The sequence below is a fragment of the Chaetura pelagica genome, unplaced genomic scaffold (genome assembly GCF_000747805.2).
Source record: "Chaetura pelagica isolate M959 unplaced genomic scaffold, ChaPel_1.0 scaffold221, whole genome shotgun sequence".
Lineage (NCBI taxonomy): Eukaryota > Metazoa > Chordata > Aves > Apodiformes > Apodidae > Chaetura > Chaetura pelagica.
Genome location: NW_009952533.1, coordinates 6,538,960 through 6,558,282, shown reverse-complemented (window position 1 = coordinate 6,558,282; position 19,323 = coordinate 6,538,960). Strand labels below are relative to the sequence as shown.

At 38.5% G+C, this 19,323-nt stretch overlaps 1 protein-coding gene across 2 annotated transcripts in view; it reads left to right on the top strand.

The window, feature by feature from the left end:
* Positions 1–6,870: 6,870 nt before the first annotated feature.
* ELF2 (E74-like factor 2 (ets domain transcription factor)) overlaps positions 6,871–19,323 on the top strand; it is a 30,321-nt gene continuing 17,868 nt past the window's right edge. For both annotated transcript variants that reach the window (XM_010008921.1, XM_010008920.1), the window contains exons 1-2: positions 6,871–6,942; positions 7,913–8,078. In XM_010008921.1, coding sequence (XP_010007223.1) covers positions 6,871–6,942; positions 7,913–8,078 — 238 coding nt within the window. The remainder of the gene's footprint in view (positions 6,943–7,912; positions 8,079–19,323) is intronic.

Genomic DNA, 19,323 nt, shown 5'->3' with positions numbered 1-19,323 from the left:
CCGCCCCGCCCGGGCACCGCTCCGCGCCCCGCTCCGCCCGCACCCGCCGCGGGGCCCGAGCCTGGCGTGTCCCGCACGGTACCGCGCCGTGCCAGTGAAGCGCCGGGCTGGGTCAGCTCCGGTGTTCGTGTGCGTCTCGGACCTTTTTGGATGTGCTCTCTCTCGTCTCTTCTTTCCCCGCTTAAATAATTCGGTGCTCCGTTCCGCGTGTTCCCTCCCTCATGGCTGCCCGCTGTCATTGTGGCTGCTGCTTAACCGCTTCACGGCTTAGCAGAGGCGGCTAAACCCTGCCGACTGTCAGGTTAAAAACACTCTGTCTGTGAGGAGGATCCTTCAGCCGCCGAGTTCGTTTCTTGTGCGTTGGAGCTGTCTGTCCTCCGTGTGCTGGTAACTCTGCAGCTTCCTTGCAATCTAATCACAAAGCCCTTTGGTGCTTTCTGGTTAGTGTGTGTATGCATCCAACTTTGAGAGCTTTCTAGTTCATCAAGACAAATAGCATGAAATGAGGTTGAGCCAGGGATAGAGGAGGCCAAGTGTTAGAGAATTATTGAGACTCATGAAAACAACTCTCTAATAATAACATTTCAAAGCAGTTCAGATATTTCTGTGGCCTAAAAGCATAGAAATAGCATGTTTGCATGTTTCATGCTGTAACTGTGAAATGAGGCATAAGTGTGAAGATTGGTGATTTGGGGAAAGCTTGGAGAACGTATGAGGTTTGGATCAGTTTCTAGAAGTGTCTGTCATGCACGGGATGTAGAAAACCCTGTATCCTTGTTTGAGGGAGGATGTCATGCAGTCATGTTCTGTACTGAATGCTGCAAGAGACATCTGGGTAAGTGACTTACCACAAAACGTTATTTGAGAATCTTAAATACATTAAATGTAAGTCTGCAAAACTGTAGGTATTGGGGCTGGTCCAAGATCCTCTTCCTCTCCCCTCACTCCATCTCTCAGAGTGGATGCGATCAGTTGCTTTAAGAAAAGTTCTGGGAACGGGATGGGTATTGTGTGTGGTGACACTCATGTCATCTCTCAGGTTTTGGCTGTGTCTGGTGCAGAAGGTCCATAAACCTCAGACTGTATGTGCCTCTTTGTGTTTAACAGTTGTGTAAGATCTTCAGGGTCTTTACTTCCATAAAGCTTAAATACTAGAAAATACTCATTTGACTTCTAGAATATGAAATATTCCTATGAAAATGAATTACATAGTTTGTATCTTTTGTGTGTTTGTTGGTTTTTGTTTTGTTGGTTTAACCTGCGTCCTCACCATTCAATTTCATCTGTGCTCTTTTATTATGTAAAACGATGAATAATTGCTCCCTATTCTGGCTTGTGAGGGAGTGGAAATGGGTAAGGACCAGCAGTTGACACTCTGGAAAGAGAAGCGCTGGTGCAGAGTAGGGGTACCTGTGTGAGGCTTCTATCAGAGGGAAGAGAAGGTTTCAGGGGATCTTTCAATAGAGCAGTGGGAAGAGAGCCTGCTAATGGGATGAAGTACGGGGAGGTCCAGGAGTGTGCTAAAGCCACAAAGCTTTTTGTAGAATGTTAGTCGTTTTTAAGTGATTACAAGCTTGTGTTTTGGGACTCATCAGCTTTAGCTATTGAAGTTTCGGAGCAAATTTTGGGTGGTCAGATTACCAAATTAAATATTTAAATTAATATAATTAAATAAGTTCCTCTAGTTTCTTACTGGATTTGGTACATCATTCATTTGATTCAATGTAATAATTTCTGTGCATTCAGCAATAAAATTATTATATTGTATGCAAATTTCTAAAGTGTGATGTGGCCAGGACTAATTGCTTTGATGATTCCTCATTTTAATCTCCTTTTCTATAACTTCTAGTGATAGGTATAGCTTCTCAGATACTATATAAATTGCATGGATTGTCAGTTTTGTTCCCTTCATGTTGTGGATACAAATAGTTACTTTGTATCATCTTTTTGAGCACACTCTCTTTAGCTATTGATAAGTTTATAAGTTTAAATTATTTTTTTTTTCTGTCAGCTTTTCTAATAACTTAAGTCAGTTTTCAAACTTGTTCTGGGTTTAAAAAAAAAAGTTAATTCACTGTTTCTTCTATGAATGTCAGTGTGAATCAGTTAGCCAGAGCTTTAAAAATTGTCTGGGAAAATGTCTTAAAAAAAAAAAAGCAACCTTTTCAGTCAATATGTTTTATTTTTTCTTACAGTGTGCACCATGTTTTATATGTTGGAGTGATAGTGACTTTTACTGGTATATTTGAAGTGCTGTCTATGAAAGACCACCTTTGTACCCTTGGAAGCCTTGTTACAGTTAGTGGGATTCTGCAGTGATCTTTGCCAGTGTATTTCTATATGAATAACTGATTAAATTTTCAAGCTGACTTTTTTAGCTTTTTTTTTTTTTTTCTTAAAAAAACCCCCAAACTAGGGGCTTTTTGAAAAAAGTTGTGTGTGATGCCACTTCTTGCTCTTGCGGTTGCATCTGTGTAGGTATACACATAAATCTCTCCTCAGGATTTAGTTTGCCAACTGAATAAAAGGAGGACATTGTTCCAAGTACTCTTATGTTTCTGCTGAGTGCTGCAGGAGCAGCTGCCTCTGGTCACTGCTGCCCAGCGTTCTGCATGTTTGCCTTCTTTTAATGCGTGGGCATGAGTCTGTGCATCTTTTAAAAAACTGAATTTTGGCAGTGTTTTTTTAATTATAGTTTAAATAAAAGTGTACTAGAACTGCAGATTTTTGTTTAGTTTTGTTTTGAAGCCAGTCCTAAATAACTTCAAATCTCATCTAGTAAAGGTGATACTGCCATCCTTCCCACACTGTTTTTTCAATTATTATTGTTATTTCTGTTGAGATGCATGTTTGCTTCTTTAATAACTTGATAGGTGGTCATGCAAAGGGAGATTGATTTCAGATTCTGAGTTTTGTGGGGCTACTGTGCATTCATCACAGCTGTGATTTGAAGTGTTTTTAAGCTGGTAGCTGCTGAAAACAAAAGGATGGTTTGGGTTTCTTACAGGCAGACACAGGGTACATAATGTAGGCCATATGAATGTACTGTTAAATATGGAATAAACTGCTTGGTAATTTGCATCCTTTGTTACAAGTGCCCTGTAGGCTCTGAAGACATACCTGCTGAAATTGATCTTGACCAGTGAGAACTATAAAAAAAATAGTCTTCGTAGTGTCTTCTGTAGTGGTGAACAGAAACTTCTTCCTCTTGAGGCAAAGAATGTGACTTTGAGATTCTGATTATTTTTTTTTTTGATGGAGGGAGCACATAGATTTATTTTTGTTTTCCCATGAGATATGTATAAAAACAGGGAGTGATGCAGTAAAGCTGTTTTCTCTGTTGTAAGGAATATTCCAAATGTTTCAGAACTAGTTTTTCCCTGCATTTTCCATGACCAAGAATAGCAGGAGTGGATGTCAGATCTGTAACATAATAATTTGGTCCTCTCTCTTGAAATGTTAGTTGTTTGGTTTTTTTCCTCTGATGTAATTCCATATTTTGCTTTGTTGTAAACACCTGTCTGGAGAGGAGGTAAACTTGCACTTTGTGGGGGGTATTTTTTGTTTTGTTGTTGTTTTTGTTGTTGTTCTTGATTTTTTTCAAAATCTTTTTGCATGTTCTGTAACTCAAAAATAGTCATACCTTGAACCAGCTTCAATGCGAATTGTATCACTGGGAGATAACCTGCTTTCTTACAAACCTGAATTATCTCTTAGTTTAAGAATCCAAGTCTAATCATCTTTTGGCCTTTTTGTCTCAGTTAGCCTTGAGGAATGTTGGAACTGATATCTGAATGTGGCTGGGCAGTCTTTTCCTTTTCCAGAAGTCAAATTGGTTGTGGCTTGATAGGGAGAAAATGGGAAATAGATTCAGTATCCTACTGAAATTCAAGAGAGACGCAGAAAAGGCAGAAAGGGACATACTACTTAGGAAAAGAGAAGAAGGCAGATACTTAGCTAGTTCATTCAAAAAAAAGTGCATCTGTCTAAGTGCAGGAGTCTAATGTATGCTTATGTGTGTCAGGTGTGTTTGTGCATTTGTTTTAACTCAAAACTTTTAAACCAGACTGAACTGAAGCTTTTTAGCGTTCCACTTGCTGGCCAGCAGGCTTGCCTTTTTCCTCACCCTGTCAGGTTTTTGAAAAGGTTGCTGAATAGCAAGGCTCTTCATGTGAAGCTCAAATCCTGTTATATGAAGACTCACGGTCTTTCATTTTTCCTTGCCTGGACTGTTCTGTGCTTTCAGTCTAGAAGTACCATCCTTTAAATTGATGTTAAGAAGTATCTCATTTATTCTTCTGTGTATTTATTCTGTAAGGTTATTACTATGAATTTCTGCTGGAACTGGAAAATGAGGATTGTAATTTATGTTCCTGCATTGCCCTACATTCACTTCTATAGGTAATTGGTAATTCATGTAGAGATAAATCAGGGCAAAAGTAATCTAAACTTCTTGTAACCTAGGAAACAGAAATAGCGGGTTTTTGAGATAACCTGATCTAGTACAAGGTATTGTTTTCACTTGCTACAATTTGACAGCTGTTTGGCCACCTGTGTGGGATTATAGTACATAAAATAGGAATAGACAGTACATGTGGTCTAGTATATGGTTGTTCACTTGCATTAATATACTGCGTGAGAACCAAATTAGCTTTGTGAAATGCTGAAGCTACGCAGAGATACTACCTGGAGCACTGTATGTTCTTACATAGATACGTGCCTGAGTTGTAGGAATAATGCTGATACCTGAAATTGGTTGAAGTCTATGCTTCCAAATAAAAATATAATTTCCAACCTTTGGACTTCTCTTTTGGGTTATGATTGTTTGGCAGTATTTCTAGTGTGGATGTAGATGGACAAGTGTAGAAAAGAAGAAGTCTCTTACAGTAAAAGTGATTAAATTATTAATAAAGAACTGTTTCTCTACATACTTCTGAATTTAAAGACTTTTGAAATAATGTGGTGATTGATAGGCCGGTAAGGAGTAGGCTTTATGTGCTAGAAGCCTGGAGGGTGACAGCTGTATATGGCTCTAGGGATGCTTGTTGAAGACTTTCCACTTTGAGTCTTGTTTGGGGAGCTGAAGAGGTCTTTGCTTTCTTTTTCATCAAGGAAAAGATTGATAGTCAATCTTCTAGTCAATAGGTGCTAGCTTTAGAAATTGAACAATGGAAAATAAAGTATGAATGTGTTTTTGTGCCACTACCAATGAAATATTTCTAGGTATGAATCATGCTTTCTCCTGTCAAGTTGGTGCCTATGTAAGCAAAAAAATATTTTTTTTCTCCTAAATTACACATTTTTTTTCCTTTCTTTTGGAATGTATCTTGTGTTTATTCTGCTGCTACTGTGAGAGTGATTTAAGATGATTTCCTGTTCTTCAATTCTATTTCATGAGGATTAATTGCCTAGAAAGCTGCTATCAGAATTTATTCTCCTTTTTGTATGTAAGGGTGCAAAATATTAACATCTTACTCTGTTTTCCCTGTATGTGCAAGATTACTTTAGTTTAAGCTGGCTGCCTGCTGTTGAAAAGCAGGTTTATTGAGTTTATCCATTGGAGTATTAATTATATATTTTTTTCTTCAGTGTATATTGGAAGATCCTGTTTTCTTGCAGACCTCTGTGATTTTGCTTTCTAAATGGATTTATTTTATTAAAAACGTTGGGCTGAATTCTGGCTGTTAGGCTGAATTCTGGCTTCTGTTATAAGAGTTGATCTCAGTGGAGTTACTTGCAAGGGTAATTGATATCAGATTGGGTTCTCTTATTTCTCAGATGGAATATGTACTTTCTGTTGTACAACTAAGAAGCCAAATTTCTTAGTTTGCATCTTGAAGTAGTAAACTGCTCCTAACAGCAGAAGGTTTATGAACAGAGATTATCTCTTCCAAAGACAGGATGTGAGTAGCAGTATTTATTCAGAATAAATAAATAGCAGTTGTTTAGAAACAAAGCATTGCTGTTAATCTAGTTTTAAAGAAATTCATGAAGATGGAGGTTATATATCTTTGTAAGTTCATTGAGTTAGTGGTATACTCAAAGCATTATGATGTGGAACTACTTTTTTTGACTCATAAGGATTTATTTTATAGAGAAAAAAGAGGAACTGCTACAAAACTTTAATCTACAGTTTTCTTTGAAATAGAAATTGGGGTATGTACTTGTGATCTGTATATTACACATACATTGCTTTAAAAAGGCAGTATGTTTGAAAGCTTTATGAAAGTAGTTGTGAAACCTTATGAAACTCTAGCATTATGAAATGACTATGAAACTAGTAGAACAAAGAAGAAAATGTAATAAAAAATCGCCTAATTTAATAGGAAAACAGTAACTATAAAGAAGTTGCACTGAATCAAACATATGTTTCAAAATCTAGTTGGTATTTGATCTCAGTGAGAACTCCATGCTTTTGGCCAGTGGAAAATAATAAAAAAAAAAATAATAAAAAAATATTAGTTTATATCTAACGTTTTTAGAATTGTGTGAAATTTAACAACTTGCCAGAACCAAACTGAAACTGTGTTACTTTAGTATTAAAAGGTAGTGTGAAACTTGTGTTGAATGGCAGTAGGCAGTGTTAACTTTACCAAGGTCAGCACATTCTGTGACATTTGTTGTGTTCGCTGATGCTCTCGATGTAGAGATGCAGCATGCAATAGCTACATTTTGGAATAGCTATAACATTGGAAGACTTTTGGATATAAACTATGCAAATAACTTAAAATTATTTTGTGTTTCAGCCGCCTCTGCCTTGCTGTTTAATAGAAGTGGATTGTGAATTTAAGCCTTTGATAACCTCAGGCTACCAGCATTACTGTCTTCAGGACAGATAACAGCTCTCTAAGCGTCTTCAGGGGATGCACCATGACATCAGCAGTGATTGACACTGGAGGCCCTGGCCTGGAGTTTGACAGCAATGGAATAAAAAATGAACAGGTTAGAAAAATTAATAGCATTTATTTACTAACAAACTTTATACCTTTTTTCTTAATTTGAAAGAAAAATTCGCTGTGAACTTACTATGAAAGCAAGTGAAACTGATTAAAGATGGTTGCATGTGCAGGAAGTGAGCAGGCCATTTTTCAATTATCTTTTATTAGAAGATTTTATAATCACAGTGAAGTGGAAGCAGTAAGTTTTGAAGTCTGCAGTCCAACTGTAGACTGGGCTGAGAAAATTAAATTCTGTACCAAGGATCTGTTTAAAGTAAAGATCTCACATGTCTTGAGGTGTAGAACAAGATGAGCAGAACAATACAAGAACTTTTTCCAATGCAATGTATTTGCTTGTATTTTGCATTCTTACCAACAAATAATATATTCTACTATCCTGTACCTCATAGTAAATAGAATCTGGCAGGGTTCCATTTCTGCAACACTAACAGCTGAAATGTGCTGTTACAGATATTTTGATCCTTAAATAAGCAGAGGTAGGCATATGGGCTTTGAAGGAGCCAGTTCTTTCAAAGTACTTATGTGCTTAATACAAAACATGAGTGTTCCTAAGATACAGGTCAGGTGTTGGTATGTTGCAGTACACATGCAAAGCCTTGATTACATTTTGTGGAGCAGAGGGAGCAGAAACACTTCCCACAGCTGAATGTCTTCCTTAGAAAGCTTTTGCTTTTCAATGTCTTAAAGCTGTCTGATGCTTTAATTTTTAAGTGCTTAAACCCAGGAAAATGTATTTGAGATTCAGGAAGGTCCCTTTGGGTGATGCTAAGCTATCTTTTACTTTTTTTTTAATGTCTTGCTTTAGAAGAAAATTTCCTTTAAAAATCTGGGCAATTATTATCCCATAAAATACATAAGAGCATTAGAGGAAAATATTGATGTAGCATTGAACAGTACAGTATTTAGAGCATGGTTTTTGTTTTTGGTTTTGTTTTTTTTTTTCCTTTCTATAGGAAAATGAGCCAGTCTCTGAATTCCCAGCAGTGATTGTGGAGCCAGTTCCTAGTGCCAGACTAGAACAGGGTTACGCTGCTCAGGTCCTGGTTTATGATGACGAGACTTACCTGATGCAAGATGTAGCAGAGGAACAAGAAATTGAGACTGAAACTGTGGAAACAGGTAGACTTATTATAATACTTTTTTCTTTTCCATAAGATTTTCTTACTTTTAGAAGTCTGAGGAATGTGACTTCGTGTTTACCCACAGGATGGAGATCCTGGCCTGGGTTCACATCTCTTGTCTCTGAACTTATATTTAGCTTCAGTAGTGAGAAGATTTGGGCTTGGCAGGTAAAAATGTCCCCTTAGGTGGAGGGTACTCCACTGTAACACCATGGACGCTCCCTAAGTAGGCAGATCTTCGTTTATGTCTTTATTACCTGTTTATGTGGGGCTTGGGGGGTTAACAAACCCACTGAACTTGGGAGTTTTTGAAAATCAGCTGAGCCAGGAAGCTGGTTAGAATTTAGTTTTGCAATGTGCCTGAGCCAAGTAAGTGCAGGGCAGCTGGCAATATGGACTGTGCGGCTCTCTTTACCCAGTCTTCCAACTCTTCCCCCGCCCCATGAACCTCTGTCCTCTGTCCCTCACTATCCTGCCTTTTGGTCCAAAGCAGTTTTATTGCTGATTTGGTAGCATGAATGCATGGCTGGGGAGAAATCAGTTGGACTATGCTTTTATGGGCAAAAAGCCCATTAAAAGTCACTTGGCTATTTGGAAAAAATAGCAAGTTACAGATGAAGAAAGGAGTAGAGCTTTGGCATCATAGCAGCTGACCTGTTAAGTGATAAGTGTGTGTCTTTCTGTACACCTCTCTCCAAAGAACATGATCAGGAGCTTTGAGCTTTATGAGGGGGACCAAAATCTTTAAAACATTTGAAGGAACAAAATGGGAACCTAATTATCTCTGATTGCTAGGCTGCTGCTGTGCTGCAGTTCCTGTCATCCCTTCTGCTTGCTTTCTTGTGGTACTTTTGGAACATTCTTAGCCATTTCAGTATTCTAATTTTGCAAGAAAATATAGCAAGGAAAACACTCAGTTGTTCTGTATTTTTGTTGGGTTAACTTTCTACTGGATTAGCATGTTGACATGGCTCAGCCAAGGGCCTGATGAGTATTGGGGTAGGAAGTTGTCATGACCTGGACTGAGCTATGTACGGAGATTCAGATTGGACCCCCTTGCTTTCTAAACTCTGCCTTAGAAAGTAGACTAGGTGTGGCTGGGTCCAGTCTCAGTTTCAGACCTGGCTCTTTCAGAGAGAGTGATAAACATGGTACAGTCTGAGGAAATGCCCAGGTATTGTATACCACTTGATTGGATTAAGGTGAAACAACACTCAAGGTCTGTATTTGAACATTTGCTTTAATTAGAGCTATCAAAGGAATAACTCATGAAAAATACATGCTCAGGCTGCGCAGTCATCAAGGCTGATACTTTGATTATAAAAGTCACAATACACATGTTCAAGCTGCAAGACCTGCCCCTCTGCTCCTGTATCATTAACTCTATCTTGGTCTCCATGTGCAGGCCATTATTTCTAAAGGTGTCAGGCAGTCCTTTTGTTTTTTTGGAGGGCTTACAATGTTGATGCCACTTCCCCAATAGGTCCTGAGGGCTAGTCCCTCACAGGAATACATAGAACTGCAATCAAAGAAGGGACAGATGTTCTTGGCCTGAACAGGTGAGATAATTTCACTAGAAGGTGAACAGCATCAGTTCTAATTTCTCCCTAAGTAGTGGATGCAATTGCTCATACATCTTTCTGAATCCGAGTGTTAATCTTCTGTAGCACTGCATCAAAAATTACATGCATGAACTTCCTAAGATGTGCATGAACTCATGGTTCATGTTTTGGGAGAATACTTGCAATTTCAGTTTACTCAAATGTGTTTTAATTTAAGTTGTTAATGGCAAGGTCAAAAATTCATGTAAGGAAAGGATGTGGAATATGTTGGTGGGCTACCAAAAAATTTGTATGATTTAATAAATGTATAGTAGTTGCATTGGGTAGACTTAATACCTTTTGTGTTTCTAGACTCTACAGATAGCATGGTAAGATACTAAAAACCCATCTTAAAGAAGTCTTGGCAGTGTTTGAAATAATACAAATCTATATAATATAATACACACTCAGTTGTCAGTATCTGCTGTTGGCCAAAGACCTAGTTATTTTTTTTTCCTTCTTGTGACAGTTCATTGGCAATTCCAATGACTACTGATTTACATGCTTTTCAACATTACAGCAGATGTACTTCAAGAGCCTCGAGCTACTTTGCAGTTAATCTAAAGCTGTGTAATTGAGTAAAATGTAGCATTATTCTAGCTTTCAGACATAAGGATCAGTATCCTTTTGGATAAATGTAGTGGAATAGCAGATGTAAAATTTACTTAAGACACTAAAGAGATGATTTGTGCTGTGTATTGAATGGTTTTATTTGTGGCTTCCTATTTTGTGATTAGATTTGAGACTGTGGACTGTAATGGCTGTCAGTGCTAATCCATGAGCAGAATCAGGACCTGTAATGTTGTTTTGTGTTAAAAAATGTTTGCATTTATGAAAACACAATTAAAATAAAATATGCTGTATAATAACTACAAATAGCCACATCTGTAAGTAAAATTTTTAGTACATTCTAGTGTGTTTTTTTGGCTGTCAGACTCCTTTCAGCCTGTTTCCCACTAGTTTGTCTTGATTCATTAATAAAGAATCATTAATTACAATTAACCTTTTAACTATACAATTAATCCATTAACTATAAAAATAAAACCCAAGAGTCTTTCAGCAAGCAAGAAAGACTTGATGGTTGAAGAGACTTTTTTTGTCTTATTCCAGAAAAAAATCTTGACTAGGGATTTTCTAGGAAAAGCAAATGTAGGGATTTTGATATTTTTGATGACTTTGTAAACATTTTCAGTGGCAAGTAGCAAGTATCTTTTGTAATGTTTGAAAGGGAAAGTATAAGTTTTAGATTGATACAATGTTGAAATTTATTTTCCTGTGTGTATAATACCATTCTTAGGAGTGGTACCTTCAGCTACAGGGGAGTGAATCTTAAAATTTTGTTTCCTGCAACAGTGAATGTGTTCATATAATAAACAATTAACTCTTCTCTAATGATTTTTTAGTCATATCCCAATTGTGTTGGCTTGTTTCCTGAATAGTTATCTGTTCTTAAAGCAATTAGCCCTTCAATTTTAGGATTTATTCAAGAAAATCTTTGTTGTTTACATGCCAGTAGCAGAAGTAGTCAGTCCAAAAATATCAGTTGCTGTAGTTCTGTTTGTCCATCATGATGCAGAACCCATAACATTGATGTGTAGCTATGTTAATGTGGTATTCTAATTTTTGGATTTACCATGTGTGCAGTGCTATGAAGGTACCACAGTCATGATCTGCAGATCATACACATGGATGATGCCTACTCTTTTAGTCAAATAAGGCATTAGATGAGTATTTCAGCAGGGTAATGCTGCTTTAAAAATGCCAAGTTTGTTAGTATTTTTCTGAACTTCCTTCATAGTGATCTTATTTCTGCACCAGTACTGCTTCTGTGTCACCTCAGTTATGATGAATTTGCAAACCCAGTGCTGTTTGTTGTTTACAAATCTTGAACAGTAGGCAGCTATTTAGGAAATGTTGCTGTAAGTACTGTAAAGCTTGATCCCTGTGAGAGGTGTATACCAAAATTGTATTGCCAGTATAGGCCCTGGTTTCATTGATTCAGTGAATCTAAATTATGACACCAATAGTATTTTTTCTCAGCCTTTTTAATTAATTAATCATCAAAGCAGCAAGTGTTTGGGATTTTTTTTTCTCATGACTTTAAGGTTAAAGAGGAAGCAAAACTGCTGCTTTAGAGAAGTTGAGATATCATTCAACTTGTGAACTGTCACCACATTTTTTAAGTCAATGTTCCATCAGAAATCCTTCCTGTGGTGCAAGTTGAAAGTCTGTTTTAATTCTAAAAATGTTACTGCCACAGGGGGGTAGAAGATCTGCAGGAAAAAATAGGGATCTGAAAATGAGCCCCTCCAGGATTACGATCTGATGGAAAAATATTGAGATACAAAGACAACGGTGATGGTATGTTTGTTTATAATCTCTTAATTTTTATTTTTCCACTGCTAAGTTCAGTTGAAATTATAATATAAATTGATAGTCAACTGTAAGGAGGGAGGAGGTTGCATAAGTGGTGAGTTTATGCTTAACTCTTCCCCTAATTTAAACAAATGCATGAATAAAATATATTTTAAGTGAATTTTCTTTTACAGAGGAAATTTCAGGTTACTACTAATACTGTTATCACTGTGGGAAACAGCTTTGTATATCTGTGTTAAGTCTTCAGTTGTTACCTATTCTTCTTGCTGCCTCTGTATGTCTTCTTTCATGATTAAAACTGCTTCCTTCTGACTTTTTTTTTAAGTGAATCAGAACCTATGAACTCTTTTTTCATCTCAAATAAGTTATCATCAGTTGTTAAGTGTCATATACTAAGAACTCAGTATTAGATTTGCTTAGAATCTTACCTTTGATTTTGGCATATCTATGTAAAGGATACACAAAACAATGTTATAATTCATTCTTTCCAGACATTATTTGGTTAAACTGCCTCTTACAACATTAGTTGCTGGTGTATATTTTGGAAGTGCTGACATGGCCTATTGATTAAACTTCATTTCCTTACACTGACAGCTTGAAGTGGAAAGCAGTTTGCTCTTTTTTAGAAGACTGTGTTGACTACAAACAAGTATGTGGACATTCTAACAACTTGATTAAACTCTCAGCTTGAGTTGGTACCGTCTTCATCAAAGAGCTAAGATGAAGCCCATTAGCTAGATAAAAGCAAGATAAAACTTTGCCTGCAATACCTGCTCTATGCAAGAATTAAATGGCTAAGACATCAATGGTTTAGGAATCCTTTGAATCCTTTTATTTCTGACACCATATTGCTGCTATATTGCTGTGAGTTGTCACTCTGCTGGGAAGTTGATTCCATTTTTGCTAATTAAATATTAACGACAGTGAAGCAAAATTAACTTACTCCCACTGCATCTGCTATTGTGCAGCACTTGGAGCAGTTACGCCAAGGGCATACACATCTGTTGTCAGTAACGCTTTTAATTCAGGACCAAAATGGAACCTTACATTTTATGTCATCTTGGCTGGTGTTTCCTTTTCTGAGAAATTAATGGGGAGAGCTGTGCAGCTGCTCTCTGGAGGATAATATTTTTATGTAACACTCTGATTGTGGTGTCTAGTTCTTTTAGGTTTCTGCCTTGCTGCATTCAGTGCTCCATTCTTACTGAAAGAACACTGCAAGACTAAATGTTTTGTAATAAAGCCTAATTTAACCACACATTTCAGGCATAATTTTTTAATTTTCTGAGGCTAATTGAATTGCTTGCTAGTGTATAGCATTTTGGCTTGGACTTGAAATGTGCAAATGCACTCTCTTCTAAACTTCCAACTCGAGTTACACCTGTGAGTGAGTAATTGTAGAATGTTACTAGGAAGACTCAGCCACAACATTTTCCTCATGTAAACTGAAAAATGTTGTGGTTTGTGTCTTGAAGTTAGAATGCAATAGGGCATGCCAAAAGCATTGTAGTATGATCACACAAGAGCTAGTAGCTTGTATTCATCAAAAATATAGTGACAAGCTTGAAAGTAATAATTTTTAAAGGTTATCTGCATATTAAAAGGGAGATTGTAGTTGATGTGGGAAACTGTTCTTGCGACAGTTGATAACAAATTCCAGGATCACATTAAAGCCATATGTGTGTGAGCAGGACATTCAGTCCTTATAAAGATTCAGTGGACTTATAGAACAGACATTTGTTGTTTTCTGAGAAGTCTTCAGAAATTACAAATCACAGAATCATAGAACTATTCAGGTTGGAAAAGACCCTTGGGGTCACCGAGTCCAACCATCATCCGTCCTCTACAAAGTTCTTCCCTAAACCGTCTCCACCAACACCACATCCAAATGACCCTTAAACACGTCCAGGGATGGTGAATCAACTACCTCCCTGGGCAGCCTACTCCAGTGTCTAACCACTCTTTCTGTGAAATTTTTTTTCTTTATGTCCAGTCTAAACCTCCCCTGTTGCAGCTTGAAGCCATTCCCTCTTGTTCTGTCGCTAATTACCTGTGAAAAGAGACCAGCACCAACCTCTCTACAGTGACCTTTCAGGTAGCTGTAGAGCCTGACGTCTCCCCTCAGCCTTCTCTTCCTTAAACTAGCCATTCCTGGCTTCTTCCAGCATTCTTCATAAGGTTTATTCTCTGGGCCCTTCACCAGCTTCGTTGCCCTCCTCTGTATTCACTCCAGCACCTCCATATCTCTCTTGAATTAAGGTGCCCAAAATGGGACACATTATTCCAGGTGTGGCCTCACCAGTGCTGAGTACAGGGGGACAACCACCTCTCTACTTCTGCTGGTCACACTATTTCTAATCTAAGCCAGGATGCCATTGGTTTTCTTGGCCACCTGGGCACACTGCTGGCTCATATTCAGCCTCTTGTCAATTAGAACCCCTGGGTCCTTTTCTGACAGACACTTTCCAGCCACACTTCCCCAAGCCTGTAGTGTTGCCTGGGGTTGTTGTGGCACAAGTGCAGGACCTGGCACTTGGCCTTATTTAAGCCCATACCATTGACATTAGCCCAACAATCCAATCTATCCAAGTCTCTCTGTAGAGCCTTCCTATCCTCATGCATATCAACACTCCAGCCTAGCTTGGTGTTATCTGCAAGCTTACTGATAATGCGCTCTATGTCTTTATCGAGATCATCATCAAACATGTTAAACAGAAACAGTCCCAACACTGAACCCTGAGGAACACCACTTGTGACTGGCCCCAGCTGGATTTGATTCCATTGATCACCACTCTTTGGGCCCAACTGTCCAGCCAGTGCTTGATCCAACAGATCATATGCTCATCCAGGCCATGAGCAGCCAGTTTTTTAATGACATTTATATGGGGAACCGTGTCAAATGCTTTTTGGAGGTCCAGATAGACAATATTCACAGCCTTTCCCTTGTCCAATAGTCAGGTCATCAGGTTATAAAAGGAGATCAGGTTCATCAGGCAGAACTATGCTAGGTCTTGAAGAGAAAAATCGCTCAGCCATGGCATAGTTCATATGCCAGCCTATTACCAATATCAAATACTGTCAATTTTGTAAAATCATGTAATGTGCTATGCAAATACCTGATTTATAATTGTCTGCTAGACTGCCCTGAAATTATAGAATTTTGTTAGAAGGCAGAGAACTACTTGTGAAGTTTCTCTTATTCTGCATTCACAGATAATAATGCTGGAATGTAGACACTTGCTATTTTGAGTAACTCCTTCTCTGTTTGTCCAAGGTAGTATAATGTGTGAAATCACTAATTGCCATGTGAATAGTGACACCAGGATCCTGAGTCCATTTAAAGGTGCAGATGGTGACAGGCTCATGGCTTTGGTATTATTAGACATCATATGTTGTTGTCAAGAAGATAAGCTTGGCATGGGCACTGGCAGCTTTCCTCCATGGGCACTTTGTTGTTAAATTGCTATTACTTTTGCAATTCTCTGTGGAATCCACCATGGGTGGTAATATTAGATAATGTTGATGGGCTGATAAAGGAGACTGCTGTATCTTCTTGAATGTTTCTGGAACCCTTAAAAATGTTTATTTGTATAATTGCACTGCAGTAATAATTATCAACCGTCTAATAGTGTGCTGTTGAGGGCAGCAGCTACTTCTGTAATCATTTGATGTGAATTTCTTCAGGACCCTGGGCAAAATTGACCTTTCTGTAACTATTTAAAATCAATAGGTGGTGTTGGCACTTGGGACAAGCCATGCCTGGACTTCTCAAGTTATTTGAAGCTTTTTAGCATGGTTGGCATTTCAGCATTGCTCCTCTGTTACAGTTTGCAATTTCTCATATAGACTGCAAATACTACCCTCAGGTTGCTATCTGTCCTTGACTGCTTAAGTGAAGTCAAACAAATCACCTCTGTAAGAATAAGTAACTGCTTTATGGTAGTTGCCTTTTCCTAGAGCAGCTTTGTCATACTAGGATACAACTGGAATGCTCTGTGGCTAGAAGTAATTGAATATGTGGTGGTTTTTTTTTCTTTCTGGTTTGTCATTTGCTGTCAGTGAAGGAGAAAGCCATTTGAAAGTTGTATTTTTATAATTTCAAGTTACTGTGCTTGTGAAATAGCTTTCTAAAAGAAACTACCAGAGAATATTTTCCATATATTTGTCAAAATTGTAGGAAAGGCAGCTTTGCATAGGATGCTATGGGAGAGGAGACCAACAATTTCTCTGTAGCCTCTGAATGCTGTATTAGTTCTGAGGACTGTTCAAGGAAATGCTTAAGATGATTGATGATCCCATTCTTGTCCACTTCTGCAAATCTGCTGAAACCTTCCAGTTTTCGTATTTTGAATTTCTACCTCTGCTGTCTTGCGTGGAATTAGTAACAGCCAGCTTCTTCTCTTGAGTTGTCTTTCACTTTTTCAGAATAATCAGGATGAAATGTAAGTGTTGGATATTGTAAAGAATAAGTTACGCTTTTTTCCTTTAATGTGAACAAAGTTGCCCATATCCCTTAACCAGAAACATGGTTTTTATACAAGGAGGGAGATACAATTCACTTGGGTGTTCCTATTGTCAAAGTTATTTACCTACCAAAGACTCCAAAGTGCACAGAGATGGGGATGCTGTCAGCTGAAAATGCAATTACTTGGTATTGTCTTGAAATTACTTAAGACTTTCTACATTCCTGTGAGTCTTAAGCATAGTTTTGAAGGCTAGCTTTCCTGCATATTAGAACACGTTGACTTTTTCCTAGCAGTTGGTAAATGTCTCATGTGAGTCTACCTGGCTATTGTGACAGCTGAGCTTGTGATTGAAAACATAACAATAAAGCCTACTCTCTGTACGTGCTAATGGTAAAAAAAAAAAAAGAAAAGAGAAAGAGTAGGCTAATAAATACATTTCTGTCTGACAAAGAATGATACTATTTGGGATTTGTTTCTCTTGATTTTTAAATGCTCTTTTCCATGCCAGAGAAACACAAGTTAATCTGCAATTTCATGTGTCCTGTTAAATTAAATATTTCTTGCCTCATCAGACCATCCACCACTTTGAGTAGATTTTCTATTCCTCTTTGTTAACCTGCCTAGAAAGGAGGCTTTAAAGAGATGAAAAAGTTAAGTGCATGTTTACTTTCTTCCCTATTGATTGTCTTTTTTTTTCTTCCCTGGAACAGTAAGATGTTATTAACATGAGAAATTAATTAATGCTCAGCATAAAATACAGGAAATCACATAGTTTAAACAGACAGAACTACAGAACTTGTGGGGAAAAATTGCATTCCTCCTTTAAGACAATGTTATGCTTTAATATACTAGCATAAAGAAGTTTGGCATGGGTCAAAATGATCACTTCATAGATTTATTATTGCAGTTGCTTACATTATAATCTTGACATGCAAAAGCTTGGCCTTTTTTCAGCTGACTGGAGTCCCCTGGGCATCCAGTGACGTTCCCTCTTTGTATGATCAGAGAGAGCAAAGAATCAGAATCATATGTGCAGCTGTTTGAGACCATTTCATGTGAATTTTTCAAACACTGTGCCAATTCTGTGCTTACAGTAGTAAATAAATGCAGCTTAGAAAACTGGTATTAAACCAAGAGCTTGATGGTTTATATTATTTATATTATTTTTTTACTCACTAAAAACTACACATGGAGATTCCTTGAATTAATTTACTCAAGGAGTCCGCACATCTTAGGCAAAACTTCGTTTTACCTGTAGGGGGTAGAGGGAACAACTTGGATATGAGTCAAACATTTCCGTTTGTGACTGGAAGTTGCAATCAGTAAACAATCTCACTGAATTATACAGGGAACAGGAAGGCAGCAAACTGTGAATGTATCTTTTCCAAAGTACGTAGGTGTGAACTCCTGTTGACAGAGGTCAGGATCTTCAAAGGTATTTAGTGTCGTGGTGCCCTTTTTGATCTGGATCTAATCTGACAAACTATTTTAAGCTCTGTCTTACTGCTGCAGACCTAACTGCTTGAAGAGAAGTGTGGGCAAATCATGATTTTTAATATCAGCAGCTACACAGGACCAAGTGATGTGAGCACACGGTTATTTAGGTACTCTGCATGTAGGCTGAATCTCTGGTGTTGCTAAACTACACTACATGAGGTTTCCACTTCAATCTGAGGATGTTTTAATGAAAAGGGCTATGAAGCATTATCACATGTTTAAGTGCCTTGCCTACTTAAAATGCCTTTTACTTGTCTTTGGGCTTATCTGCACTAGAAAAAATTTCTGCTGGAGAATACAGCAAACTCCCCTGGTGGGAAAATGCTGATGGAAGGAATTCTTGTTAATACTGCTGTTCCACCTCTCTGAATAACATAAGCTGACAGGAGTGCTCTGCTGTTGGCAGAGCAGTGTCTGTGTGAGAGCTTTTTGCCATCACAGCTGGCAAAAGAGAGTGCCTTTTTTGTACATGCTTCTGGCTGGGAAGAGCTTGTCTCGCAGCAGACAAGCCCATAGATACCATGGCTTGAATGTGAGAACAAACCATCTTGTTTGCAGGTCTTCGTCATTATCTGATGGGATGATGAACAAATTTAATTTCTTACAGACAGGAATTAGATGAAGTCTACAAAATGCCTGAGTTTTTGTTTGCATATATAAGTATGGTCATGAAAATGTATTCCTAAAAAGCCTTGAGAGTTGTACCAGGATTGCGGTCTGTTGGTTTGTTACTGAATTTCTCAAACTGAAGTTTGAGATAACTGAATTTACGAGTTGGAAGCGATTTATGCAGGGTGATATTTTGTGATTTCTGCGCTGGGGAAAATGCTGCTGAATTTCTACTTGTCATCTAGATCCTAGAGCAATTAAAACTTGAGAGGGGGAGAAAGATTCCTTGCTGTCAGGTTGATGCAGCTGGTGCCCTTCACCTCTTTTGTTTGGTACCCGCCCCCCCCCCCGCAGTGGAGCTGTCGAGTACAGGGAAGTCCCTTTGGGCAACAAGTGGTTGCTTGATCCTTGTCCTGGCGGCCTAATGACAGAGACCCGGTGTGTGTGGCGCTCAGGAAGGAGCTCCTGTCCCTGTGCACAGCTGGTGGAGGACACGCTTCGCGTTTCTTGGCACAGCTGCTCTCCACGTGCAGCCCGAAAGTTTTGCCCCAGAGCAGACAGCCCAGGGGAGCGGACAGGCCGGGAAGCGTGGGGAGCGCGTTGTCCCTGCTGCTCCCGCGGGGCCGCAGCGCCCCGGGGCCGGGCGGGGAAGCGGCCGCGATGCTGCGGCAGGTGGTTCTGCAGGTGGGAGAAC